At 45.8% G+C, this 18,991-nt stretch overlaps 1 protein-coding gene across 1 annotated transcript in view; it reads left to right on the top strand.

Moving 5' to 3' along the window:
• The first annotated feature begins 440 nt into the window (after positions 1-440).
• The window catches only part of CTDSPL (CTD small phosphatase like), a 36,497-nt gene continuing 17,946 nt past the window's right edge, over positions 441-18,991 (top strand). The window contains exons 1-3 of the mRNA XM_023732202.1: positions 441-579; positions 2,066-2,220; positions 13,444-13,476. Of these exons, the coding sequence (XP_023587970.1) occupies positions 441-579; positions 2,066-2,220; positions 13,444-13,476 (327 nt within the window). The remainder of the gene's footprint in view (positions 580-2,065; positions 2,221-13,443; positions 13,477-18,991) is intronic.

Below are 18,991 nucleotides of genomic sequence, written 5' to 3'. Positions count from 1 at the left end.
GGGAAGGTGTTTTCTGCACAGCTGTTTATTGCCCAGCCTAACTGCTCAGAGTCTCCGAGACACAACAGACAGCTTGTTTACTTGCAGAGCAATGTGCTATGTGCTGGGGAAGAGACAGTTTTGTTCTTCCCCCGACTAAAGTATTTGAGTTTGGCATAAAAATGAAAACAGCCTGAGTAGCAATGAAACAGTTTAACCAGTCATTCATATTAAATACAAGTTTATTGCAGTGCTTTTCTCTCCGCGGGGCCGTTCCCTCAGTCTTAACCTGACCCAAATGTTGCAAGATTGTCTTCAGCGCAGTGCGTGGGGAGAGCAGGCACCTTGGAAACAAGCCCCCTTGGTCCAGTCCTGGCAGAAGCCACAACTGAGTGTGTGTAGTCAGTGGTACCGTGGGAGCAACAGCACCTGTCTCTCTGAGTAGGTGTGAATTGTGGGAAATGAGGTTTGTAAAGCGCTGGAACCGAGAGGGCTGGCGCGCGGTGGACAGTGGTCGTCATCACTTGCCACCACTGCCGTGCGGAGGGCCTCCGTCCCTGCGGCGTGGCCTGGAGTGCGGAGCTGGAAGGGTGAAGACTGGTGCCCTGTGACATGTACCCAGGGATCCATGGGAAAGATAGAAACAGCCTGCTGTTCCAGGGATTAGTGGTTCTGAAGTGCATTGTTAGTGAATAAAGATCTTCAGCTCACACTTGCTGGGTTATTTATCCATGCCCAGGCTAGAGACCCCCCGTGCCTGCAGAGTTGCTGGCAAAACAGCTCATCAGTCCTTTTTCAGAACTGCCATCTGAAAACAGTTAGTTTGCTGCTGGCAGAAGAATACCCTAAGACCTTCAGCAAAGGTCTGTGATCTCCTGGGAGGGAAGGTGCTATACTAATAACTCATGATTGCTGGAAAAAAGGAAGCGTGCCAGAATTGCTCTTTGGAAGAGATAAGCCCCCACAGTTGTCCTGGATTGCTTAGTGATTTTCCCATTAGCCCTCAGCATGGTCCCTTTGGAGCCCTGGTGGCGCAGTGGTTAAGAACTTGGCTGCTCACCAAAAGTTTAGCAGTTCAAATCCACCAGCTGCTCCTTGGAAACCCTAGGGGGCAGTTCTACTCTGTCCTGTAGGGCTGCTATGAGTCAGAATGGACTCGATGGCAATGACTCGAAGGTCCCTTTGCTTGTGGCCTCCATGCAGAGCGCTGACCCACCCAGGCATGGTATGTGGTGGGACAGCCCCCGCTGCATTCCCGGGCAGAATGTACCTGCCTCTCGAGTTGTTGGTCTCCTCCCCTGAGATGCGTTTCTTGTCTGTACCAATTTTTGCATGTTATGTCTGACCTGTGGCAGCTTGTCCTGAGCCCTGGGTAAACAGAAGGCTCCGTCACTCCCTCTGGGGCCTTGGTCCAGGACGGGCTGGGGGCGAATGCAGGGCTCATTGCCACCCTGTGTCCCATGAAGGTGGCTGCTCACAGGCTCTGTCTGCACCTCCTGCTGCTGATGGTTTAAGTGTGATGGAAGCGTTCAGCCCTGAGCTCCGTGGACCCAGCCTCTACCCATTTCTGGACAAATAACAGAGTTTAATAAAGGGGTTCCTTTGTACCCTTACAGATCTTGTTTGTTGACCCTTGAGCTCAGTTCTTTCCATGGTGAGCAGGAAGCATTCAAGAACCTCCTTTCAGAGTGGCTCTTTCTTGGTGCCCTTTGTGGAGAGATGCTTCCCAGGGAGTGTCAAGTCTGATTTCTGCCTGAAAGGATGTTTGTTTTGCAGTAGTGCTTAGTGTGAGGTGGGAAGAATTGGTCTGTGGAATTCGGGAATGCAGTAGGTCATTTAATGAGCAAGCAGCCCCCACTGGGCTGAGGTCAGAGGAATCTGTCCCGCCAGTGAACTGGACCCCTCGACCAGCTGGCCCTCCGGGATTCACGTGTTGAATAACAACCCTTTAGAGTAGCTTACGGGACCCCTCCCCTCGTGTCCTGGCGGGCCCCCTGGAATCAGGGCTGTGGGGGCAGCTGCACGCTCATGTTTTCGCATTGCATTACAGCTGCAGTTGACCAGTCTGCTCTGTTTCTCCGTCTAGCCTCCCAGTGCAATGTCAGCCTGAAGAAGCAGAGAAGTCGCAGCATCCTCAGCTCCTTCTTCTGCTGCTTCCGTGATTACAATGTGGAGGCCCCACCAACCAGCAGCCCCGGTGTGCTTCCGCCACTGGTGGAGGAGAACGGTGGGCTTCAGAAGGTGGGTGCTGATGGGAACTGCACGCGCGGCAAAAACCCAGCAGCAGTAGATCTCTCCCATCCTTGAGTGATAAACCCGTAAGAAGAGTCTGTCACAGTGTGCCCAGCCATTTACTTAAAGATTTGAAATTACCAAAAAAGCGTAATCCTTTTAGAGAAAGAATGTCCCAGTCATTTCCACTTAGGAATAAAACGGTGTATTTGATGAGAGGTATACAAGTCACTTTACGTTTTTATAACATTTTCTCTTGGGAAGTTGAATGCATGAAAGAGAGAGTTAAAGAGCCAGTAGCAGATCTTAAAGATATAAAATACACTTATTTGTTGACATAAGGAGTCCACCTTATAGACATAATTATGGTTATGCAGATTTAACTAGAAGATACCATCCAGCATAGATTATAATATTGCAAGAAACTTGATGTTCAACAGTAGGCAGTTGGTTAAAAGAATTATATAGAGTAGCCCTACAGATAGTATGCAGCCATTAAAAATGACATCGCATAAATGTTGATGGCGTAGGGAAATGTTCACAATATGTCAGTTTTTAAAAAAAAAGCAGACTAAAATATCTAGGTAATTGTAAGTACGTATATAGTCACACACACACACAAGCATTTATAGAAAAAAGTCTAGAAGGACGAATGTCAAAATACAGAGAGATCTCTCAGAGAGATGGCGCTCCGTCCAGGATTTTCTCCTCTGTGCTTTTTTTTTTTATTTTTTATTTTTTCTAATTTTAATAAAACAACTTACTTTTGTGGTTAGAAAATGAGCAAAGTTATTTTAAAAGCCCATGTGGATATAAGGTAGGGAATTCTGAGCGCATGGCCCTGACCGTTTAAGTTCCCTTTCTGGATACGCCCAGGTAGACCTGCTAATGGAGCATTAAGGCCTCCAGTTCTCTGGGGTGAAAGCAGGCCCAGGACTCATTCTCTCTGGTGCCCAGTGAGAAGCAGGGGACCACCAGCCGAAGAAAATGCTATCTCCAGTGGAGCCCTAAAAACTAAGACGTGAAATGCATGGTCCCACGAGGTGAACCACCCAGCTGAAGCCTGTGTATGCCTTTGGAGAGGGCTGCCCACTTGACGTGTGTGGTCCCTGGACAGTCTGCCCCATCCTGCTGGCCCAGAAGAACCTGGAGGGACTGCACTGGTGAGCTGAATTGCTTTCAGTTCTTTCAGCTCAGTACTGCCCCCGGGAGAGGCCTGGTAGTGCCGGGGCTTTCTTCGGCTCTTTGTGGTTTGTCAGCCTAGGCCCTGCTGGCGTAAAAACACTCCTTGCTGGGCCTTGCCATGCTCCTGGATTTGCCACTGCCTGAAGATCCTGACGGACTGAATTCTACAGATGCCCTTGTACAAGCAAAGAAAAACGGAGACTGAGTAGCTGAGAAAGTCCAGGTTGAAAAACTAGAGTGTAAGACCCCTACCAAGGTAAAGCTGAGGGAAGAGATAGAGGAGAACTTTAACGGACAACTCAGGCAGTGATATTCAGGAAATGAATTTAGAGCACAAAAGTAACTTTTGGAACTTAAAAAAAAATGATTTCCAAATATAAACGTTCGGTAAACTGAGGAAAAGGAGAGTGAGAATGGTCACTGCTGAGAAATGAATTAATGTTCTGGAAAAGCAAGGGGAAGAAATACCCAACAAGCAGACCAGAGACACAGAGACGGTAATTATGAGTCGGGAGGGGCAGACAGAAGGCTTGACATGCAAATAATAGGAGTTCCAGAAAGAGAAAAAGTAATAGAAGAAAATTTCCCTGAGGTGAAGACGAGTTTGAATCTGTAGCTTAGAATGGATTGCCGAATCTACAGCAGGATTGGCGTGGAGGGGTGCGTGGGAGCACAAGCCCAGATACACGCCGTCGGAAGTCTGAAATTTAAGGATAGAAAAGATTTTACAAGCTACTAGAACAAGTTTTAAAAAAGAATTATACTAGCATCCGACTTGTCATTAGCAACAATGAAACCCAGAAGGCTATGGAAAAATGTTTCTAGGCTATTGAGAGAAAAGAATTACAAATCAAAAATTATATATGACCAAGATATTTATCTTTTAAGACACAAGAAGGACACTTTCAGACATGCCATGATTCAGAGAGGGGGCCAAAAAAAAAAAAAAAACCCATCTGGGTGAGGTTAATATTCAGTTATGATATAATTGTAGAAAATATAGGGATAAATAAGACTATTAGGCATAGAACTGTAAAAAGTAGCTGATTTGGAAAATAGATCCTCATAATCCACAGAGGGAGAAAGGGGAAATAAACAGCAGTGTGAACAAGTCATCAAAATTAAGGAAAAGGGACAAATAACAGGAAATAAATAAGAAGCACAACATGAGGAACAGGCCTAAAATCAAGTTTAAAGAACTGAATTGCTCCTAAAAGACCTAGACTATCACAGATTGGCTTGACAAGTTCAGCTGTATGCTGTTTCCAAGAATATACCTACATCAGGTAGGAATGATCTGGGCAGCAAGTAAAAGAAAACTAAGAAATAATGGCTTAAACAAATAGGGGATTGTTCTTCTCACATAAAAAGCTTAAATCATGCAGTTGCTGGAGTTGGTTAAATGCCTGATGATGGCCATCCAAAAAAAAAAACCCAAACCCATTACCACTGAGTCAATTCTGACTCATAGTGACCCTGTAGGACAGAGTAGAAGTGCCCCATAGGGTTACCAAGGAGTGGCGGGTGGATTCGAACTGCCAGCCTTTTGGTCAGCAGCCGAGCTCTTAACCACTGTGCCACCAGGGCTCCAATGACGCCATCAAGGACCCATATATTCTTTTTGTCCTTCTGTCTTTCTGTTCCTGTGGAGCAGATTTATCTCAAGGTTGCAAGTTTCAGACATCATATCCACCTATAAGGGAAAAAGAAAAGAGTGGCAGTAGCCATCTCTGCCCCTTTTATGGAAAGGAAATATTTTCACAGAAAACCCCAGGAGACCTCTGCTTACGTCTCATTGTCGTGTCTGTTGTTGTTGGGTTCCATGGAGTCAGTTCGGACTCATAGCGATCCTGTGTACACCAGAATGAAACACTGTCTGGTCCTGCACCATCCTCATGGTCGTTACTATGTGTTATTGGCCAGAACTTTATCACATGGCTTTTCTCTAGCAGCAAGGGAGTCTGGGAAGGGGAAGAATTTAGCCAGATATACTTCTGCCCTGGACAAAATTGGAGTTCTTTTAGCAAAGAAGAAAAGAGGAATGACTGTTGCGTAGATGTACTAGTTCATAGAGGTTTGGTTATGCTGCGGTAAAACTCCAAAACCTCACAGGCTTAAAACAATAAAAATTTATTTTTTACGCATGCTACATGTTTATGGGTTGGACATGTTATTAGAAAGGATCAGTCTATGGAGAAGGACATCATGCCTAGTAAAAATAGAGGATCAGCGAAAAAGAGGAAAACCCTCAACGAGATGGACTGACATAGTGGCTGCAACAATGGGCTCAAGCACAGCAATGATTGTGAGGATGGCGCAGGACTGGGCAGTGTTTCGTTCTGTTGTACATAAGGTCGCTGTGAGTCAGAACCGACTTGATAGGACCTAACAAGAACAACAACAGGGCTTCTGCTCTGTGGCACTATCCTATAGAAATATAACGCGAGCCACATATGCAATTTAAAATTTTCTAGTAGCCATGTTTAAAAAAATAAAAAGGAGCAGATGAAATTAATTTAATAATGTTTTATTTAACCCAGTATATCTAAAATATTGTCATTTAAATATGTAATCAGTAGAAAAAAATTATTAATGAGATAGTTTACATTCCTTTTATCATACTAACGCTTCAAAATCTGGCGCATATCTTACACATACCAAAAACCAAACCTGTTGCTGTCATGTCGATTCTGACACGTAGCAACCTTACACATAAACTCCAAAACCCAGTGCCGTTGAGTCGATTCTGACACGTAGCAACCCTAGAGGACAGAGTAGAACTGCCCCATAGAGTTTCCAAGGAGCATCTGGTGGATTTGAACTGCCACCCTTTTGGTTAGCAGCCATATCACTTAACCACTGTGTCACGTTTCACGTTGATAGCTATATGTGACTAGTGGCTACTGCCTTGGACAGCATACCTGTTGCCATCAAGTCGATTCCAACTCACAGCAACCCTATAGGACAGAGTAGAACTGCCCCATAGGGTTTCCAAGGATGTAATCTTTATGGATGCAGACTGCCACATCTTTCTCCCGCAGGGCAGGTGTTGGGTTCGAATCGTCAGCCTTTTGGTTAACAGCCGAGCGCTTAACCACTGTGCCACCAAGGCTCATTTGCACAGCATAGCTGTATGTTATCCTCATTTGTGGACCTAGACTGAGAAGGCCTCATCTCTTTGCTTCCCTGGTTTGTCACAGCCGGAAGAAGGGAATGTGGAGTCACTCATTGGCTCGGAAAGTTTCTACCTGGAAGTGACACGCTGCATTTCCATTTATATACTGTTGACCAGAGCAAGCCACATGACTCCATCTAACTTCAAGGGACATGGAAGTGTAATCCTACCACATGCCCAGAAAGAAAACGGGAATTATTTGGTGAACAGTGCTCATAACTATCACAGTAGGTGAATCATAGTTCCTGCTTTAAAACTTAACATAAAGTGATGAAGAAAGGTGGAAAATAAAGAGATGGGCAAAATGTACAAGGCAGATTAAACAAAAAGAAAGCAAGAGTGGCAATATGAATATCAGACAAAGCAGAATTCAAGGCCAAAAACATTTAATAGGATAGAGGGGTGCTCTGTAATGGTAAAAGGTATAATACATGAAGATGCATAATAACCATAAACTGTTAGATACTAATCAACAAGATAACCAAATGCATGGAAGAAAAGTGTTTACATATGTCAACAAGCTATTTTCCAAAAATAAACAGCAAACAGCATAGGAAAATCATTGTTGGGTAGGTTCTGGCTAATGTAGTAAGACAAGAAAATGAAGTCATTGATACAAGTATGAGAAAGGTAAAATATTAATCTTATTTGCAGATGACATGATTGTTTGCATAAAAAAATCCAAAAGACCCTTCAAGAACAAGTGTTAGACTCATTAAGAGATTTTGATATGATGACTTGTTTATGGAGGAACATGATGTTTCTGGACGGGAACACTTGAAGTTCATATGGAAGAAAAATGTCTTAAGAAAATTCAGGGGAAAATAAGTGGAAGAGGACTGGTCTTAATGGATACTAAGCCTTACTCTACATTGATCAAATAACGTATTGCATTGGGCAGATTTGCTGCAAAAGACCTCCATAAAGTGTTAAAGAGCAAAGATGTCACTTTGAGGACTAAGGTGCTCCTGACCCAAGCCATGATATTTTCAGTCGCCTCATATGCGTGCAAAGCTGGACAATGAATAAGGAAGACCAAAGAAGAATTAACACCTTTGAATTATGGTGTTGGTGAAGAATATTGAATATACCATGGACTGCTGGAAGAAATCTGTTTTGGAGAAAGTACAGCCAGTGTGCTCCTTGGAAGCGAGGATGGCAAGACTTCGTCTCATACTTTGGACATGTTATTAAGAGGAACCAGTCCCTGGAGAAGGACATCATGCTTGATAAAGTAGAGGGTCAGCGAAAAAGAGGAAGATCCTCAACAAGATGGATTGACACAGTGGCTGCAACAATGGACTCAAACATAGCAAGGATTGTGAGGATGGCACTGGACTGGGCAGTGTTTCATTATGTTGTATGTAGGGTCGCTATGAGTTGGAAGCAACTCGACGGCACCTAACAACGACAACTACATTGATGTAGACAGATATATTGGTGGAATATGTATGATGAGATTCCGCTGTAGTTCCTGTCCCATCCCCACGTTTGCTGCTGGTGAAGAGAATATAGTACGTCACTGCTGTTGTAGTAAAAGTTCGTTAAAGACAGCATCTGACTAGATGAAACATGGGCTTTTACGGGACATGAGAAAATGGTGCTGCATAGCTGAAAGGGCCCCTGGAGTGCCCAACTGTTCTAACAGGGACTGACGGCCTGTAGAGGAGTGCTCTGGCGTGTCTGAGCTCACCTGGCTCTGTTCATTCCTGGACTTGCTTAAATTAACGTTTGTCAAAATGGGTTTTTAAAGAATTTACTCTGAAATGGGGAAATGCATCATTTGCATAACACTTGGACTGTTCGGTCTGTGAGACCAGACCCCAAAGAGGGAGCTTGTGTCAGAGACCAAAAAAAACCCAAGCCCATTGCCATTGAGTCAATTCTGACTGATAGCGACCCTACAGGACAGAGTAGAACTACCCCATAGGGTTTCCAAGGAGCAGCTGGTGGATTCGAACTGCCAGCCTTTTGGGTAGCAGCTGAGCTCTTAACCACTGTGCCACCAGGGCTCCTTGGTCAGAGAGGGGCAGCTAATACCCAGAGGAGGGGCCTCCGTCCCTCACACTCCCCTTGGTCAGTGCACATAGGACATGAAGCCAGGCCTGCTAGCTATGGAAGCAGATCTAGGCCTGCCTCTACTGCTGATTCTCTGGGTGCCCCTCCTCTCTGGACTCAACATGCCAGAGGAAGAAGGAGGGGGTGGGTACAATGGGACAGATGACCTCTAGGCTTCCATTCACCCTGCACATTTCCTTTGCCCTGAAGAAATGAAGATTTGGAGCATTCCAGTTTCAAGCTGTGTCTGCACAGTGGCCTAGGGTAGCAAGCTTTGCTTACCACCCTCACAGCCACACCTGGACCTGCCAGCCAGTTGCCCAAAATAAATGTGTCTGCAGCTAGACAGTGCCAGCACCCAGAACACCCCATTGGCAGAGGCCATGGGGGCTTCTAAAGGGATGAAGAGAGTAAAAGAGATTGCCAGACACACAGGAGACACACAAATACATGCATACCCTGTGTGTACACATGTACACATAAGCCTTCAGGGTCATTCTCAAGCCCAGATATCTATCCAGATCAGCACCTTCACTTGCTCTTAGTCAGCACTTTGTCAAGCCTTTCAAATGTGTTGCTGGGGGTGGGGCCAAGACGGCAGAGTAGTCAGACGCTTCCAGTGTTCCCTTTTACAACAAAGACCCAAAAAAACAAGTGAATCAATTATATATGACAATCTAGGAGCCCTGAACATTAAAGGCAAAGTTGAGGAACTGGACTGTGGCAGGGGGAGGGAGAGACAGTTCAGAAGCAGCAAGGAGTTGCCAGACCTGACCCGGCGAGAGCCTGAGCCCTTCAGCCCAGATCAGTTTGGGGTTGAGCAATGAGGCAGGCAAGCAGCAGCGCTCGGGAGGTGTTTTCCACAATGAGAGAGACCCAGTGGCATAGTCTACTCAGCCAACCAGAACCAATGAGAAGCAGCCCTCGATCAGTGAAAGACAAGTACTTGGGTCTGGCTGACTGCACAGATCAAAAACACCCCCCTTAGGGAGAAACCTCTCTCGCGTTTATCTCCCTGCTTCCTGCTCTGCACTGGGTCCCAGACCGGCTTCAGCAATTGCCGAGTCCCCTGGGCTGGAAGTAGGACTCGTCACGTGCCCTGAGCCATTCTCCCAGCCTTGGAGAGTGAACAGATTAACAAATGGGAAAAAATAATCTGCCAGCTCCCCTAAGCCAGGAGCTTAGGGTAGGCACAGCTATTTCACCTAGGCACAGGCATAAGGGATCCATGGACTTTGAGTGCCTTTCCCCCTGCATAGACTTGTGTGGGCCCATTTCAACAGCATAGGCCCTCATTACCACAGTACAACAGGGTATATACCTGAAGTCTAACTTAAACTGTTACTGCTTTGAAGTGGCAGGTTCGTGACATTTGACACTGTTCTGCCCATTAAGCAGGGTCTTCACGTACCCACATCAGGGGCCTGAGGACTGGTGACTCCACCTATGTCACCTAGCCACCTGCGATAGGGGCCCATGAATAAGAGGCGCCCCCCCAGTCCTTACAGCCAACAGCATTGGGTGCTTGTAGTATGGCTGCAAAACCCACCCATCTACATGGTCTAGGGAACAGGGACATACCTTCCTCTTGGACACTCGGGCGTGGCCGTCAGCCCCCTGCCTTGCTCAGCCTGTGTTTCCCTGCTGTAGCCAGATGCCTGTGCCTGTACCAATCACCTATGCCTGTCTAGAACTGTAGGTGAGAACCTGCACCACACACTTGGTGGCCGACTACCTGGACACCTGAGCTGAATCCATACAGGAGGAGTGGGTGGACTCCTGGGCTCACATATTTAGTGGCAGGTCTGGCCACCTTGGGGCAGGACATTGGAGCTTCAGGGATGCTGGTGACTGGGCTAGCGCACACGAGCAGCCTATTTGGGCATATCAAAACAAAACAACAAGAAGCTAGGATAGGACACAGTAAGCAAACATAAATAAATATAATAACTTGTTGATGGCTTGGAGACAGCAGTCAATATCAAATGACATAAAGAGGCAGTCCATGATGGCTTCAGCAAGCTCCCAAAATAAAGAATCTAGAAATTTTCCAGAGGAAGAAAATTTCTTAGAATTACTGGAGGCAGAATACAAAAGATTAATATACAGAACTCTTCAAGAGATTAGGAAGGAAATTAATAAAAATGCAGAACACGCAATAGAGGAAATTAAAAAGATTAGAGAAGAGCGTAATGACAAATTAACAGGCTGCAAGAATCCATAGACAGTCAAATGTGTTGTTGGGATCTCTCACATCACTGATAAGCTCATTTCACCAAAAATATAGTTTTGAGAGGGCACCTTTGTTTGGGGACTGTTTGTGACCTCCCACTGGAGCAGTGACACCTTTGCTTTTGATGTCACTGCTCCAGTGGGAGGCCACAAACACTCCCTAAATGCAGCAAAACAGAGATGTCACTTTGCAAAGCAGAGATGTCACTTTGAGGACTAAGGTGTGCCTGACCCAAGCCATGATATTTTCAATCACCTCATATGCATGTGAAAGCTGGATAATGAATAAGGAAGACCTAAGAAGAATTGATGCCTTTGAATTATGGTGTTGGCAAAGAATATTGAATATACCATGGACTGCCAGAAGAACAAGCAAATCTCTGTTGGAAGAAGTACAGCCAGAATGCTCCCTAGAAAGATGGCGAGACTTCGTCGCACATACTTTGGACGTGTAATCAGGAAGGACCAGTTCCTGGAGAAGGAGATCTTGGTAGAGTAGAGGATCAGCGAAAAAGAGGAAGACCTTCAGTGAGATGGATTGACACAGTGGCTGCAACAGTGGGCTCAAGCATAATGATTGTGAGGATGGTGTTTCGTTTTGTTGTATGTAGGGTTGCTATGAGTCGGAACCTTGTCAGTGGCACCTAACAACAACTGTGCGGGGGGGTCTTCTGGCATCTAGTGGGTAGAGGCCAGGGATGCTGTTAAACATCCTGCAGGACAGCACCCCACAGCAAAGAGCTACCCAGTCCAAAATGTCAATAGTGCTGAAGTTGAGAAACCCTACTCTAGTGTGACCCAGTGGATTCGTGAGCTTCTGCTTAAAGTCTCCCCCACCAGGAGTAGTGACCTGCTCCTGGGTCCAAGTATTGGGAATAATGCTGTTTAAGGGCCTCTGAAATTAACTTCGCTGCACAAATTTTTGGAAACCAGAATTGTATTTGACTGTAGCGCATTAGAGAGCATCACTGCTGTGCCTTGAGTAACAGCCTTGAGGCAAGCCCCACGTCTCCCAGAAAAGGAAAGAGTCATCAAGACCATCTCAAAAGGAAACAGCAGTTGCTGTCACACTGTGGAAGTGGCAGCTAGGGACTGGAGGTAATCCAGAAGTTGCTCAGTGGTTCTCAGAGTCAGAGCAGAGCTCAGGAAGGTGCCAGCTGTCTGCCATTGCCCAGATTTCTTCCCTTCACAAGAGACTCCTATCACCAGGGACCCTGTTACGGATTGAATTTTGTCCCCCAAAAAATGTATGTCAACTTGGCTAGGCCATGATTCCCAGTATTGTGTGATTGTCCACCATTTTGTCATCTGATGTGATTTTCCTATGTTTTGTGAATCCTACCTCTATGATGTGAATGAGGTGGGATTAGTGGCAGTTATGTTAATGAGGCAGGACTCAATCTACAAGATTAGGTTGTGTCTTAAGTCAATTTCTTTTGAGATACAAAAGAGAGAAGCGAGCAGGGAGATGGGGGGACCTCATACCACCAGGAAACAAGAGCCGGGAGAATGGTGTGTCCTTTGGACCTAGGGTCCCTGTGCTGAGAAGCTCCTCGACCTGGGAAGGTTGATGACAACGACCTTCCCCCAGAGCCAACAGAGAGAGAAAGCCTTCTCCTGGAGCTGGCACCCTGAATTTGGACTTCTAGCCCCCTAGACTGTGAGAGAATAAATTTCTCTTTATTAAAGCTATCCGCTTGTGGTATTTCTGTTATAGCAGCACTAGATAACTAAGACAGACCCCTACAGTAAAGAGGGACACACCTTTCACAAACCTTGCATGTGGGAGGCTGTGGACCAGTGTCTTCTCATCAGGGACTGTGGTGGTGCTGTCCGTTGCCCCCATACCACCATCTGAAAAGGAAGAAGGAAAAGCACAGAAACTGGGACTGCTCGGTGGAAATAGATTTGTTCTCTTACTAGAGTTTCCCGATGATGGTAACATGAAGTGTTCTCGTCAGGTCTGGAACGTTGGCGTCCCAGGGCTGAGGAATGGCTAAGGCCCGGTAGTCCCTACAAATACATGTTCTGTTCCCCTTGAAGGAGGAAGCCGCTCTCTCGTCTGTGGCCTGGGAGTGGACTTGTCATATGTGGCTTGTCCCCTCTACCTAATGCTCCCCTGGAAGAGGACCTGGGGTAGCCAAGGCGTTCCTTGTAATCCGGGGAACTTGTCTCGCTCTCCCTGTGTGTTATGTTGACTTAAGGCTTAGTCTTTTTAGGGAAAACCCTGCTTAAAAGGAGAAGCAAACCAGTTCCTAGAGGGAATTACGGATTAAAGTAAAGTATGAGTTCCTATTTTTATTTTTCAGTTAAGGATTAAATTCCTGGGAGGAGAAGCAGCACTGTTTATTTAAATAAACACAGATTGTCATGAGCCTCAGGAATTAGCCTGGTTTGTCGGGGGAGTGGGTGTCTAGAAGGCAGAATGGAACCCAGTGCCCTAAGGTGGGGAGTCTGGTTTCCTGCTTAGGAATCTGTTCATTAAACCCCACCAAAGTACAGGGGGTGCTTTGGAATTTCTTTTGAGAACATCTTCTACTTCTCTTCAAACCTGACGATGCCTTTTTTGTTTTTTTCCTCAGGGTGACCAGAGGCAGGTCATTCCCATACCAAGTGTATGTATATTTATCCAATTTTATTTCAACATTCCTAGGAATTTGTGGCTGTGGGCCTGCTAACATAAAAGATAAAATGATGACTGTTCTTGCTTTTGTGGAGTTTTATCCTGTGTTGTAAACAGCTCTGTTTAAAAAGAAAAATGAAGCTACATTTGAAACTGAGCACCAAGTTCTGTCTGGTTTATTTTCTCAGGACCAGCGGTCAGCAGCAGCTACTAACCAAATTCCCACCTCTCTTTTCTCTCTGTGAAGGACCCCCAAGTCTTAATCTGCTGAGGTAGCTTGCTCCTGGCCCCCAGCATCTTTGTTCCGGCGCCACAATCTAATGTACCAGAAAGCAAAAAAAAAAAAAAACCAAACTCATTGCCACTGAGTCGATTCCAACTTATAGCAACTCTATAGTACAGAGTAAAACTGCCCCATAGGGTTTCCAAGGAGTAGCTGGTGGATTCGAACTGCTGACGTTTTGGTTAGCAGCCGAGCTCTTAACCACTACACCACCAGGGGTCCTTGGTCTTCCATTAAAGAAAAAAAAAAAAAAAACCCGTTGCCATCAAGTCAATTCCAACTCATAGTGACCCTATAGGACAAAGTTAAACTGCCCCATAGAGTTTCCAAGGAGTAGCTGGTGGATTCCAACTGCCAACCTCCTGGTTAGCAGCTGAGCTCTTAACAACTGTGCCACCCGGGCGCCCTCCTGCAAAGCTGCCTACATTAAACAGGTAGCTGGTAGCACTGTCCCCTCACCTCCAATACCACTAGCGCTGTTTTTCCCAAAGTTAATTCACAGCCGTCTGTGAAGTTGAGCGTCCAGTCAGAGCCTTCGTCAGTCTGTCTGAATACTCCTGTGAGGAGACTGACCCATTTTCTGCAAACCTAGACTGAGCAACATGCAAAACTCCAGAATAAAACAGCCAAGGGAGCGGAGGACCCTTGTGTAGTTCAGCCCAGTATTAGATCAGTAAACTGCTGACTGTGTCTCACGTGTGAGGCCTGGGTCAGGCCTGACGACTCTCGACTCTGGAAATACCTTGGAGGAGAGCAGCCAAGCTAAGGTTACTTGCGTCTTGAGTGAGAACCTCCAGAAAAGCAGTTCCATTGACGTAACCTCCAGAAAAGCAGTTCTGTTGACAGATGCAGTGTGAGCTCCACTGCCCGCTGTGCACACAGGACTGAACCCAAGTCCACCTGGGGGCCAGCTCAGCCCTGCGACTCAAGCCTTGGGATCCCCTGCAAGATCTGCACCCACCTTCTCGGCCCCAGGTCACATACACAGAGTGATCCTTACCTTTCTGGACTGTTGGGGGACCTGGTCAGTGCTGGGAGCCCCTGAGAGATTGGGGTGCTGCGCCCCGCGACCAGAAACCTAGACTTGTGCTGAGCCTCCAAACTCAGCCCCACAACCTCCTGAAAGCTGTCTCCGGGCCCTGAAGATTAGGGTGCCTCGGCCCGTAAATGCTAGACCGTTCCATCTGGAGCCACTATCTCTGCTTCTCACTTCACCCCTCCTTTTTCATTCACTGTTTAAGTGTGCAGGTTTGGCCTTTTTATTTTTTACTAAACAATAATTCAAGCTCTTAGGTTAAAAAAAAAAAAAAAACCCAAAAGATTAGAAAGAAAACTTCCCCCAGCCTAGTCCCACTGCTGAAAGTAACCACTTTTAATATTTGTTGTGTCCTTGCAGGAACTTTCAAGACACACACAGGTGTATTTGCACGAATGAGGTTACAGAGTACCCACTATTCTGCAAATTGCTTTTTGCTGTCAGTCAGACAGCTTGAACATGTTTCCAGGTGTTAGCACATACAGATCTACCTCATGCTTCACATGCTATTACTGGCATTTACCTTGTTTCTGTTTATGTGCTGTTACAAATGCTTGTGACGAATATCCTCGTACATGTGTGTTTATGGACTTCTGTGATAGAATCTGTGTTATCAGTCACAAATTGTAGAAATACTAGCTTAAAGGATATGTTTTACAGTGTCGGAGCCCTGGTGGTGCAGTGGTTAAGAGCTCACTGTGAGTCGGAATCAACTTGACAGCAACGGGCTTGGTTTTTGGTTGTTGTTATTTTTTTTTTAACAATTTTGATAGATTAAAGCCTATGCCCTTCGAAAGCCTGTGCTAATTTATATTCCCACAAGGAGATTGTGAGATTGCTCCATTCTTACCAAAAGTGGTTATTGTTGAATGCTTTAATCTTCACTCATCTGAAAGAAAGGAATGGTATCTATTTGCTTTGATTCTCATTTCTTCATTTGTGAGTGACTGTGAACATCTTTTCAGAAGTTTATTGGCTCTCTTTTCTTCTGGGTTATCTGTTTAAATTTCAAAGAAATTGGCACTTTTTCCGAAATTTATGCTGTGTCTTTTGACTTTGTTTATAATCATTTGGGCCACAAGTGAAGTTTTAGTTTTATGATAGGCAGATGTATTCATCTTCTTCTTCAGGCTCCTGGATTTTATGTTCTGCTTAGAAAGATCTCTCGATCACTGTGAGTATCAGCTCGATGGCAGCAGTTTGGGTATTTTTTTCTCTTTGACTGTGACCTGCATTTTCTTCTTGGACTGTGGTAGTTTCATTAACACCAAAACCTGTTGCCATCGAGTTGATTCCGACTCACAGCGACCCTATAGGACAGAGTAGAACTGCCCCATAGGGTTTCCAAGACTGTAATCTTTACAGAGGCAAACGCCCCATCTTTCTCCCACCAGCGGCTCGTGGGTTCAAACCTCCAGCCTTTCATTAACAGCCAAGCACTTTAACTGCTGCGCCACCAGGGCTCCTTCGCAGTTTCATTATTACACTTAAACCTGATCCGTCTGGAATTTATTTGGGTGCATCTCGTGAAGTAGCAACCCAGCTTTATGACTTCATCCCAAGGACTTCTCAGTTACCCCGCACCGTTACTTCACACACCTGTTGGAGGTGACGGCTTTAGTTGCACTTGGCGTTGAGTGCTCCACCGGGTGGCATCTGCCTCTCGGCTGTGGGCTGGAGATTCGGTGCCCTCCACGCGTCTTGTTGGGAAGCCGCGTGAGCTGTTTGGTGAAGTCACGTATTGAAGGGGAAGATGCAGAGGGACAGAAGGTTTAGAATCCGCTGCAGTTTGGGTGGTTGTGGCTTGAGGGGCGCGCACGAAGAGTTTGGCTCTAGTAGGGGATGCCGCTGGCCGTGACCCACAGCCTGCCGTTCCCACGCTCTTGCCTGAATCACACACCACACCGTGCCACAAACACAAGGTTGGCAGTGTAGCTGAGCCATGAAAACGCCCTTTTTTTTTTTTAATTCTTTTTCTTTTTTTTAGTATGCTTTAGGTGAAACTTTACAGAGCAAATTAGTTTCTCATTCAACAATTTGTACTCAAATTGTTTGGTGACATTGATTGCAATCCCCGCAATGTGTCAACACTCTCCCCTTCCCACCCCGTGTTCCCCGTTTCCATCTGTCCATTTTGTCTGTCCCTTCCTGCCTTCTTGTCATTGCTTTTGGGGAAACTGCCTTTTGAAAAGGAGAGAAGAAATTTGTTTTCTAACACTATGTTTCTCTGCTGCCTGCCTAAGGCTTTTAATGAGCAGTAGCACTTTTTCTACCAACGCCTTACAAAGAACATAGAAGCAGAATAGCTGTCCTCGCTAAAGTCCACCTGGAATCTTCTTCTGCAGGGCTCCCTGAGAGCGCGGCCCTCAACTTAGAGGCTCAGGGGACCCTGAGCAGACCCTGAGCCTGAGAAATCTTAAGGAGAAAAACAACAATCTAATGTACCAGAAAGCAAAAAAAAAAAAAACAAACTCATTGCCACTGAGTCGATTCCAACTTATAGCAACCCTATAGTACGGAGTAGAACTGCCCCATAGGGTTTCCAGGGAGCTCCTGGTGGATTTGAACTGCCGACCTTTTGGTTAGCGGCCGAGCTCTTAAAACCACTACGTCACCGGGGTTTCCAAATGTACCAGAAAGAGATACTAAATCTGTAATGTTTCTGAGGGTGTGTGGGGCGGGTACTCTAAAGGAAATAACCTTGTTGTTGTTAGGTGCCATCAAGTCGATTCTGATTCGTAGCAACCCCATGTGACAGAGTAGAACTGCCCCATAGGGTTTTCTAGGCTGTGATCTTTATGGGAGCAGATCTCCAGGTCTTTCTCCTGCGAAGCCACTGGGTAGGTTCAAACTGCCAGCCTTTCAGTTAGCGGCCAAGCGCTTAGCTGGTGCACCACCAGGGCTCCTTGGAAATAACCTTAGAGCTTATTATTCATGGTTGCCAGTTCGCTGCCAGGGACAGGAAGTTCCAGATTTACTCCCAGGAAGAAGACTGGAATGAACACCCCTCCCAAACTCTGAATGGTAAACCCTGATCCCTCTCCTGACCCCACCCCCTGGCATGGTTCCCTCCTCCCTCCTAGCAATGCCCTTCGTGTGCTTTTGGGCAAGCCTGTTTTGTAAAGAAAAGGCCCTTCTTGATATAGCCAGTGTTTCTCTTGTTCTTCAGCTTTAAGATGGCCTGAGAGAAATTCCACTTCAGGCCATTTCTTTGTTAATGATTGTAGCATCACCTGAACAGATCAATTGAAATAACGAACCACTGTTGCGGTCTTGTACCGTGTCCTTGCCTACTCCAAGGACAAATCTGTCCAGAAGCATGGAAATTGCGTTAATGTAAAGCCAAACTTGGAGACCTCTGTGTGCATTTAGGAATGGACTCATGGACCCCAGCCGGGTCCTATTCTCTGCAGCACAAATGCTAACTCAGTAGGTTGGTTAGTATAAAATCTCACCCTTCTCGCTCCCCTTTTCTCGGAGAATAGTACTTAGTAAGGCTTTTTACTTACAGTTGACCCAGAGAGTGCATGTAAAGTGTGGGTTAAAAATGCTAAGAGAGTAATTTTAATTCCTTACATTTGGAAAATAACGGAGCCACTTTTGGCAGATCTTTGATGTTTTCAGGTATGCTAGGGGTAGAATTTCTAGATGCTTGTATTCCAGGCTTAGCAATTACATAAAGTAAAAATGTTATTTTAGTAGCGCGTAAACACGTAGCAGGACGGGGCAGATGCTCGCCAGACCTCAAAGAAGGCCGGGCTTCTGGGAAAGGGAGGGGGGACATAGGAATTGTGTTTTACTCCTCCATGTCTATATTCTTTACAGTAAGAATGTTTTTATTACATAATTGTGTAATAAAACAATTAAATTAGGGCAAATTTTATTCTGGCTGTAAACATACTTTCTGCTATGGCCCAACACAGAAGTCGCCCAAGCCCTCTCTGACCCCACCCTGCCTTTTTAAAACCCTTTTTGATGCAGAACGTCTCCCAGTCAGTTTCTTTTAATGTTTTGGGTTTTATAATCTGCCGACTGGTTGATTTATAATGAAGGACTGAGTAAGTCCTTTGTCCTGTTGGCCGTCAAGTTGATTCCGACTCATAGCGACCCTATAGGACAGAGTAGAACTGCCCCATAGGGTTTCCAAGGAGCGGCTGGTGGATTCAAACTGCTGACCTTTTGGTTAGC

The sequence above is a fragment of the Trichechus manatus genome, unplaced genomic scaffold, assembly GCF_000243295.1.
Source record: "Trichechus manatus latirostris isolate Lorelei unplaced genomic scaffold, TriManLat1.0 scaffold00049, whole genome shotgun sequence".
NCBI lineage: Eukaryota > Metazoa > Chordata > Mammalia > Sirenia > Trichechidae > Trichechus > Trichechus manatus.
This window is presented reverse-complemented; position numbering and strand designations above follow the sequence as displayed.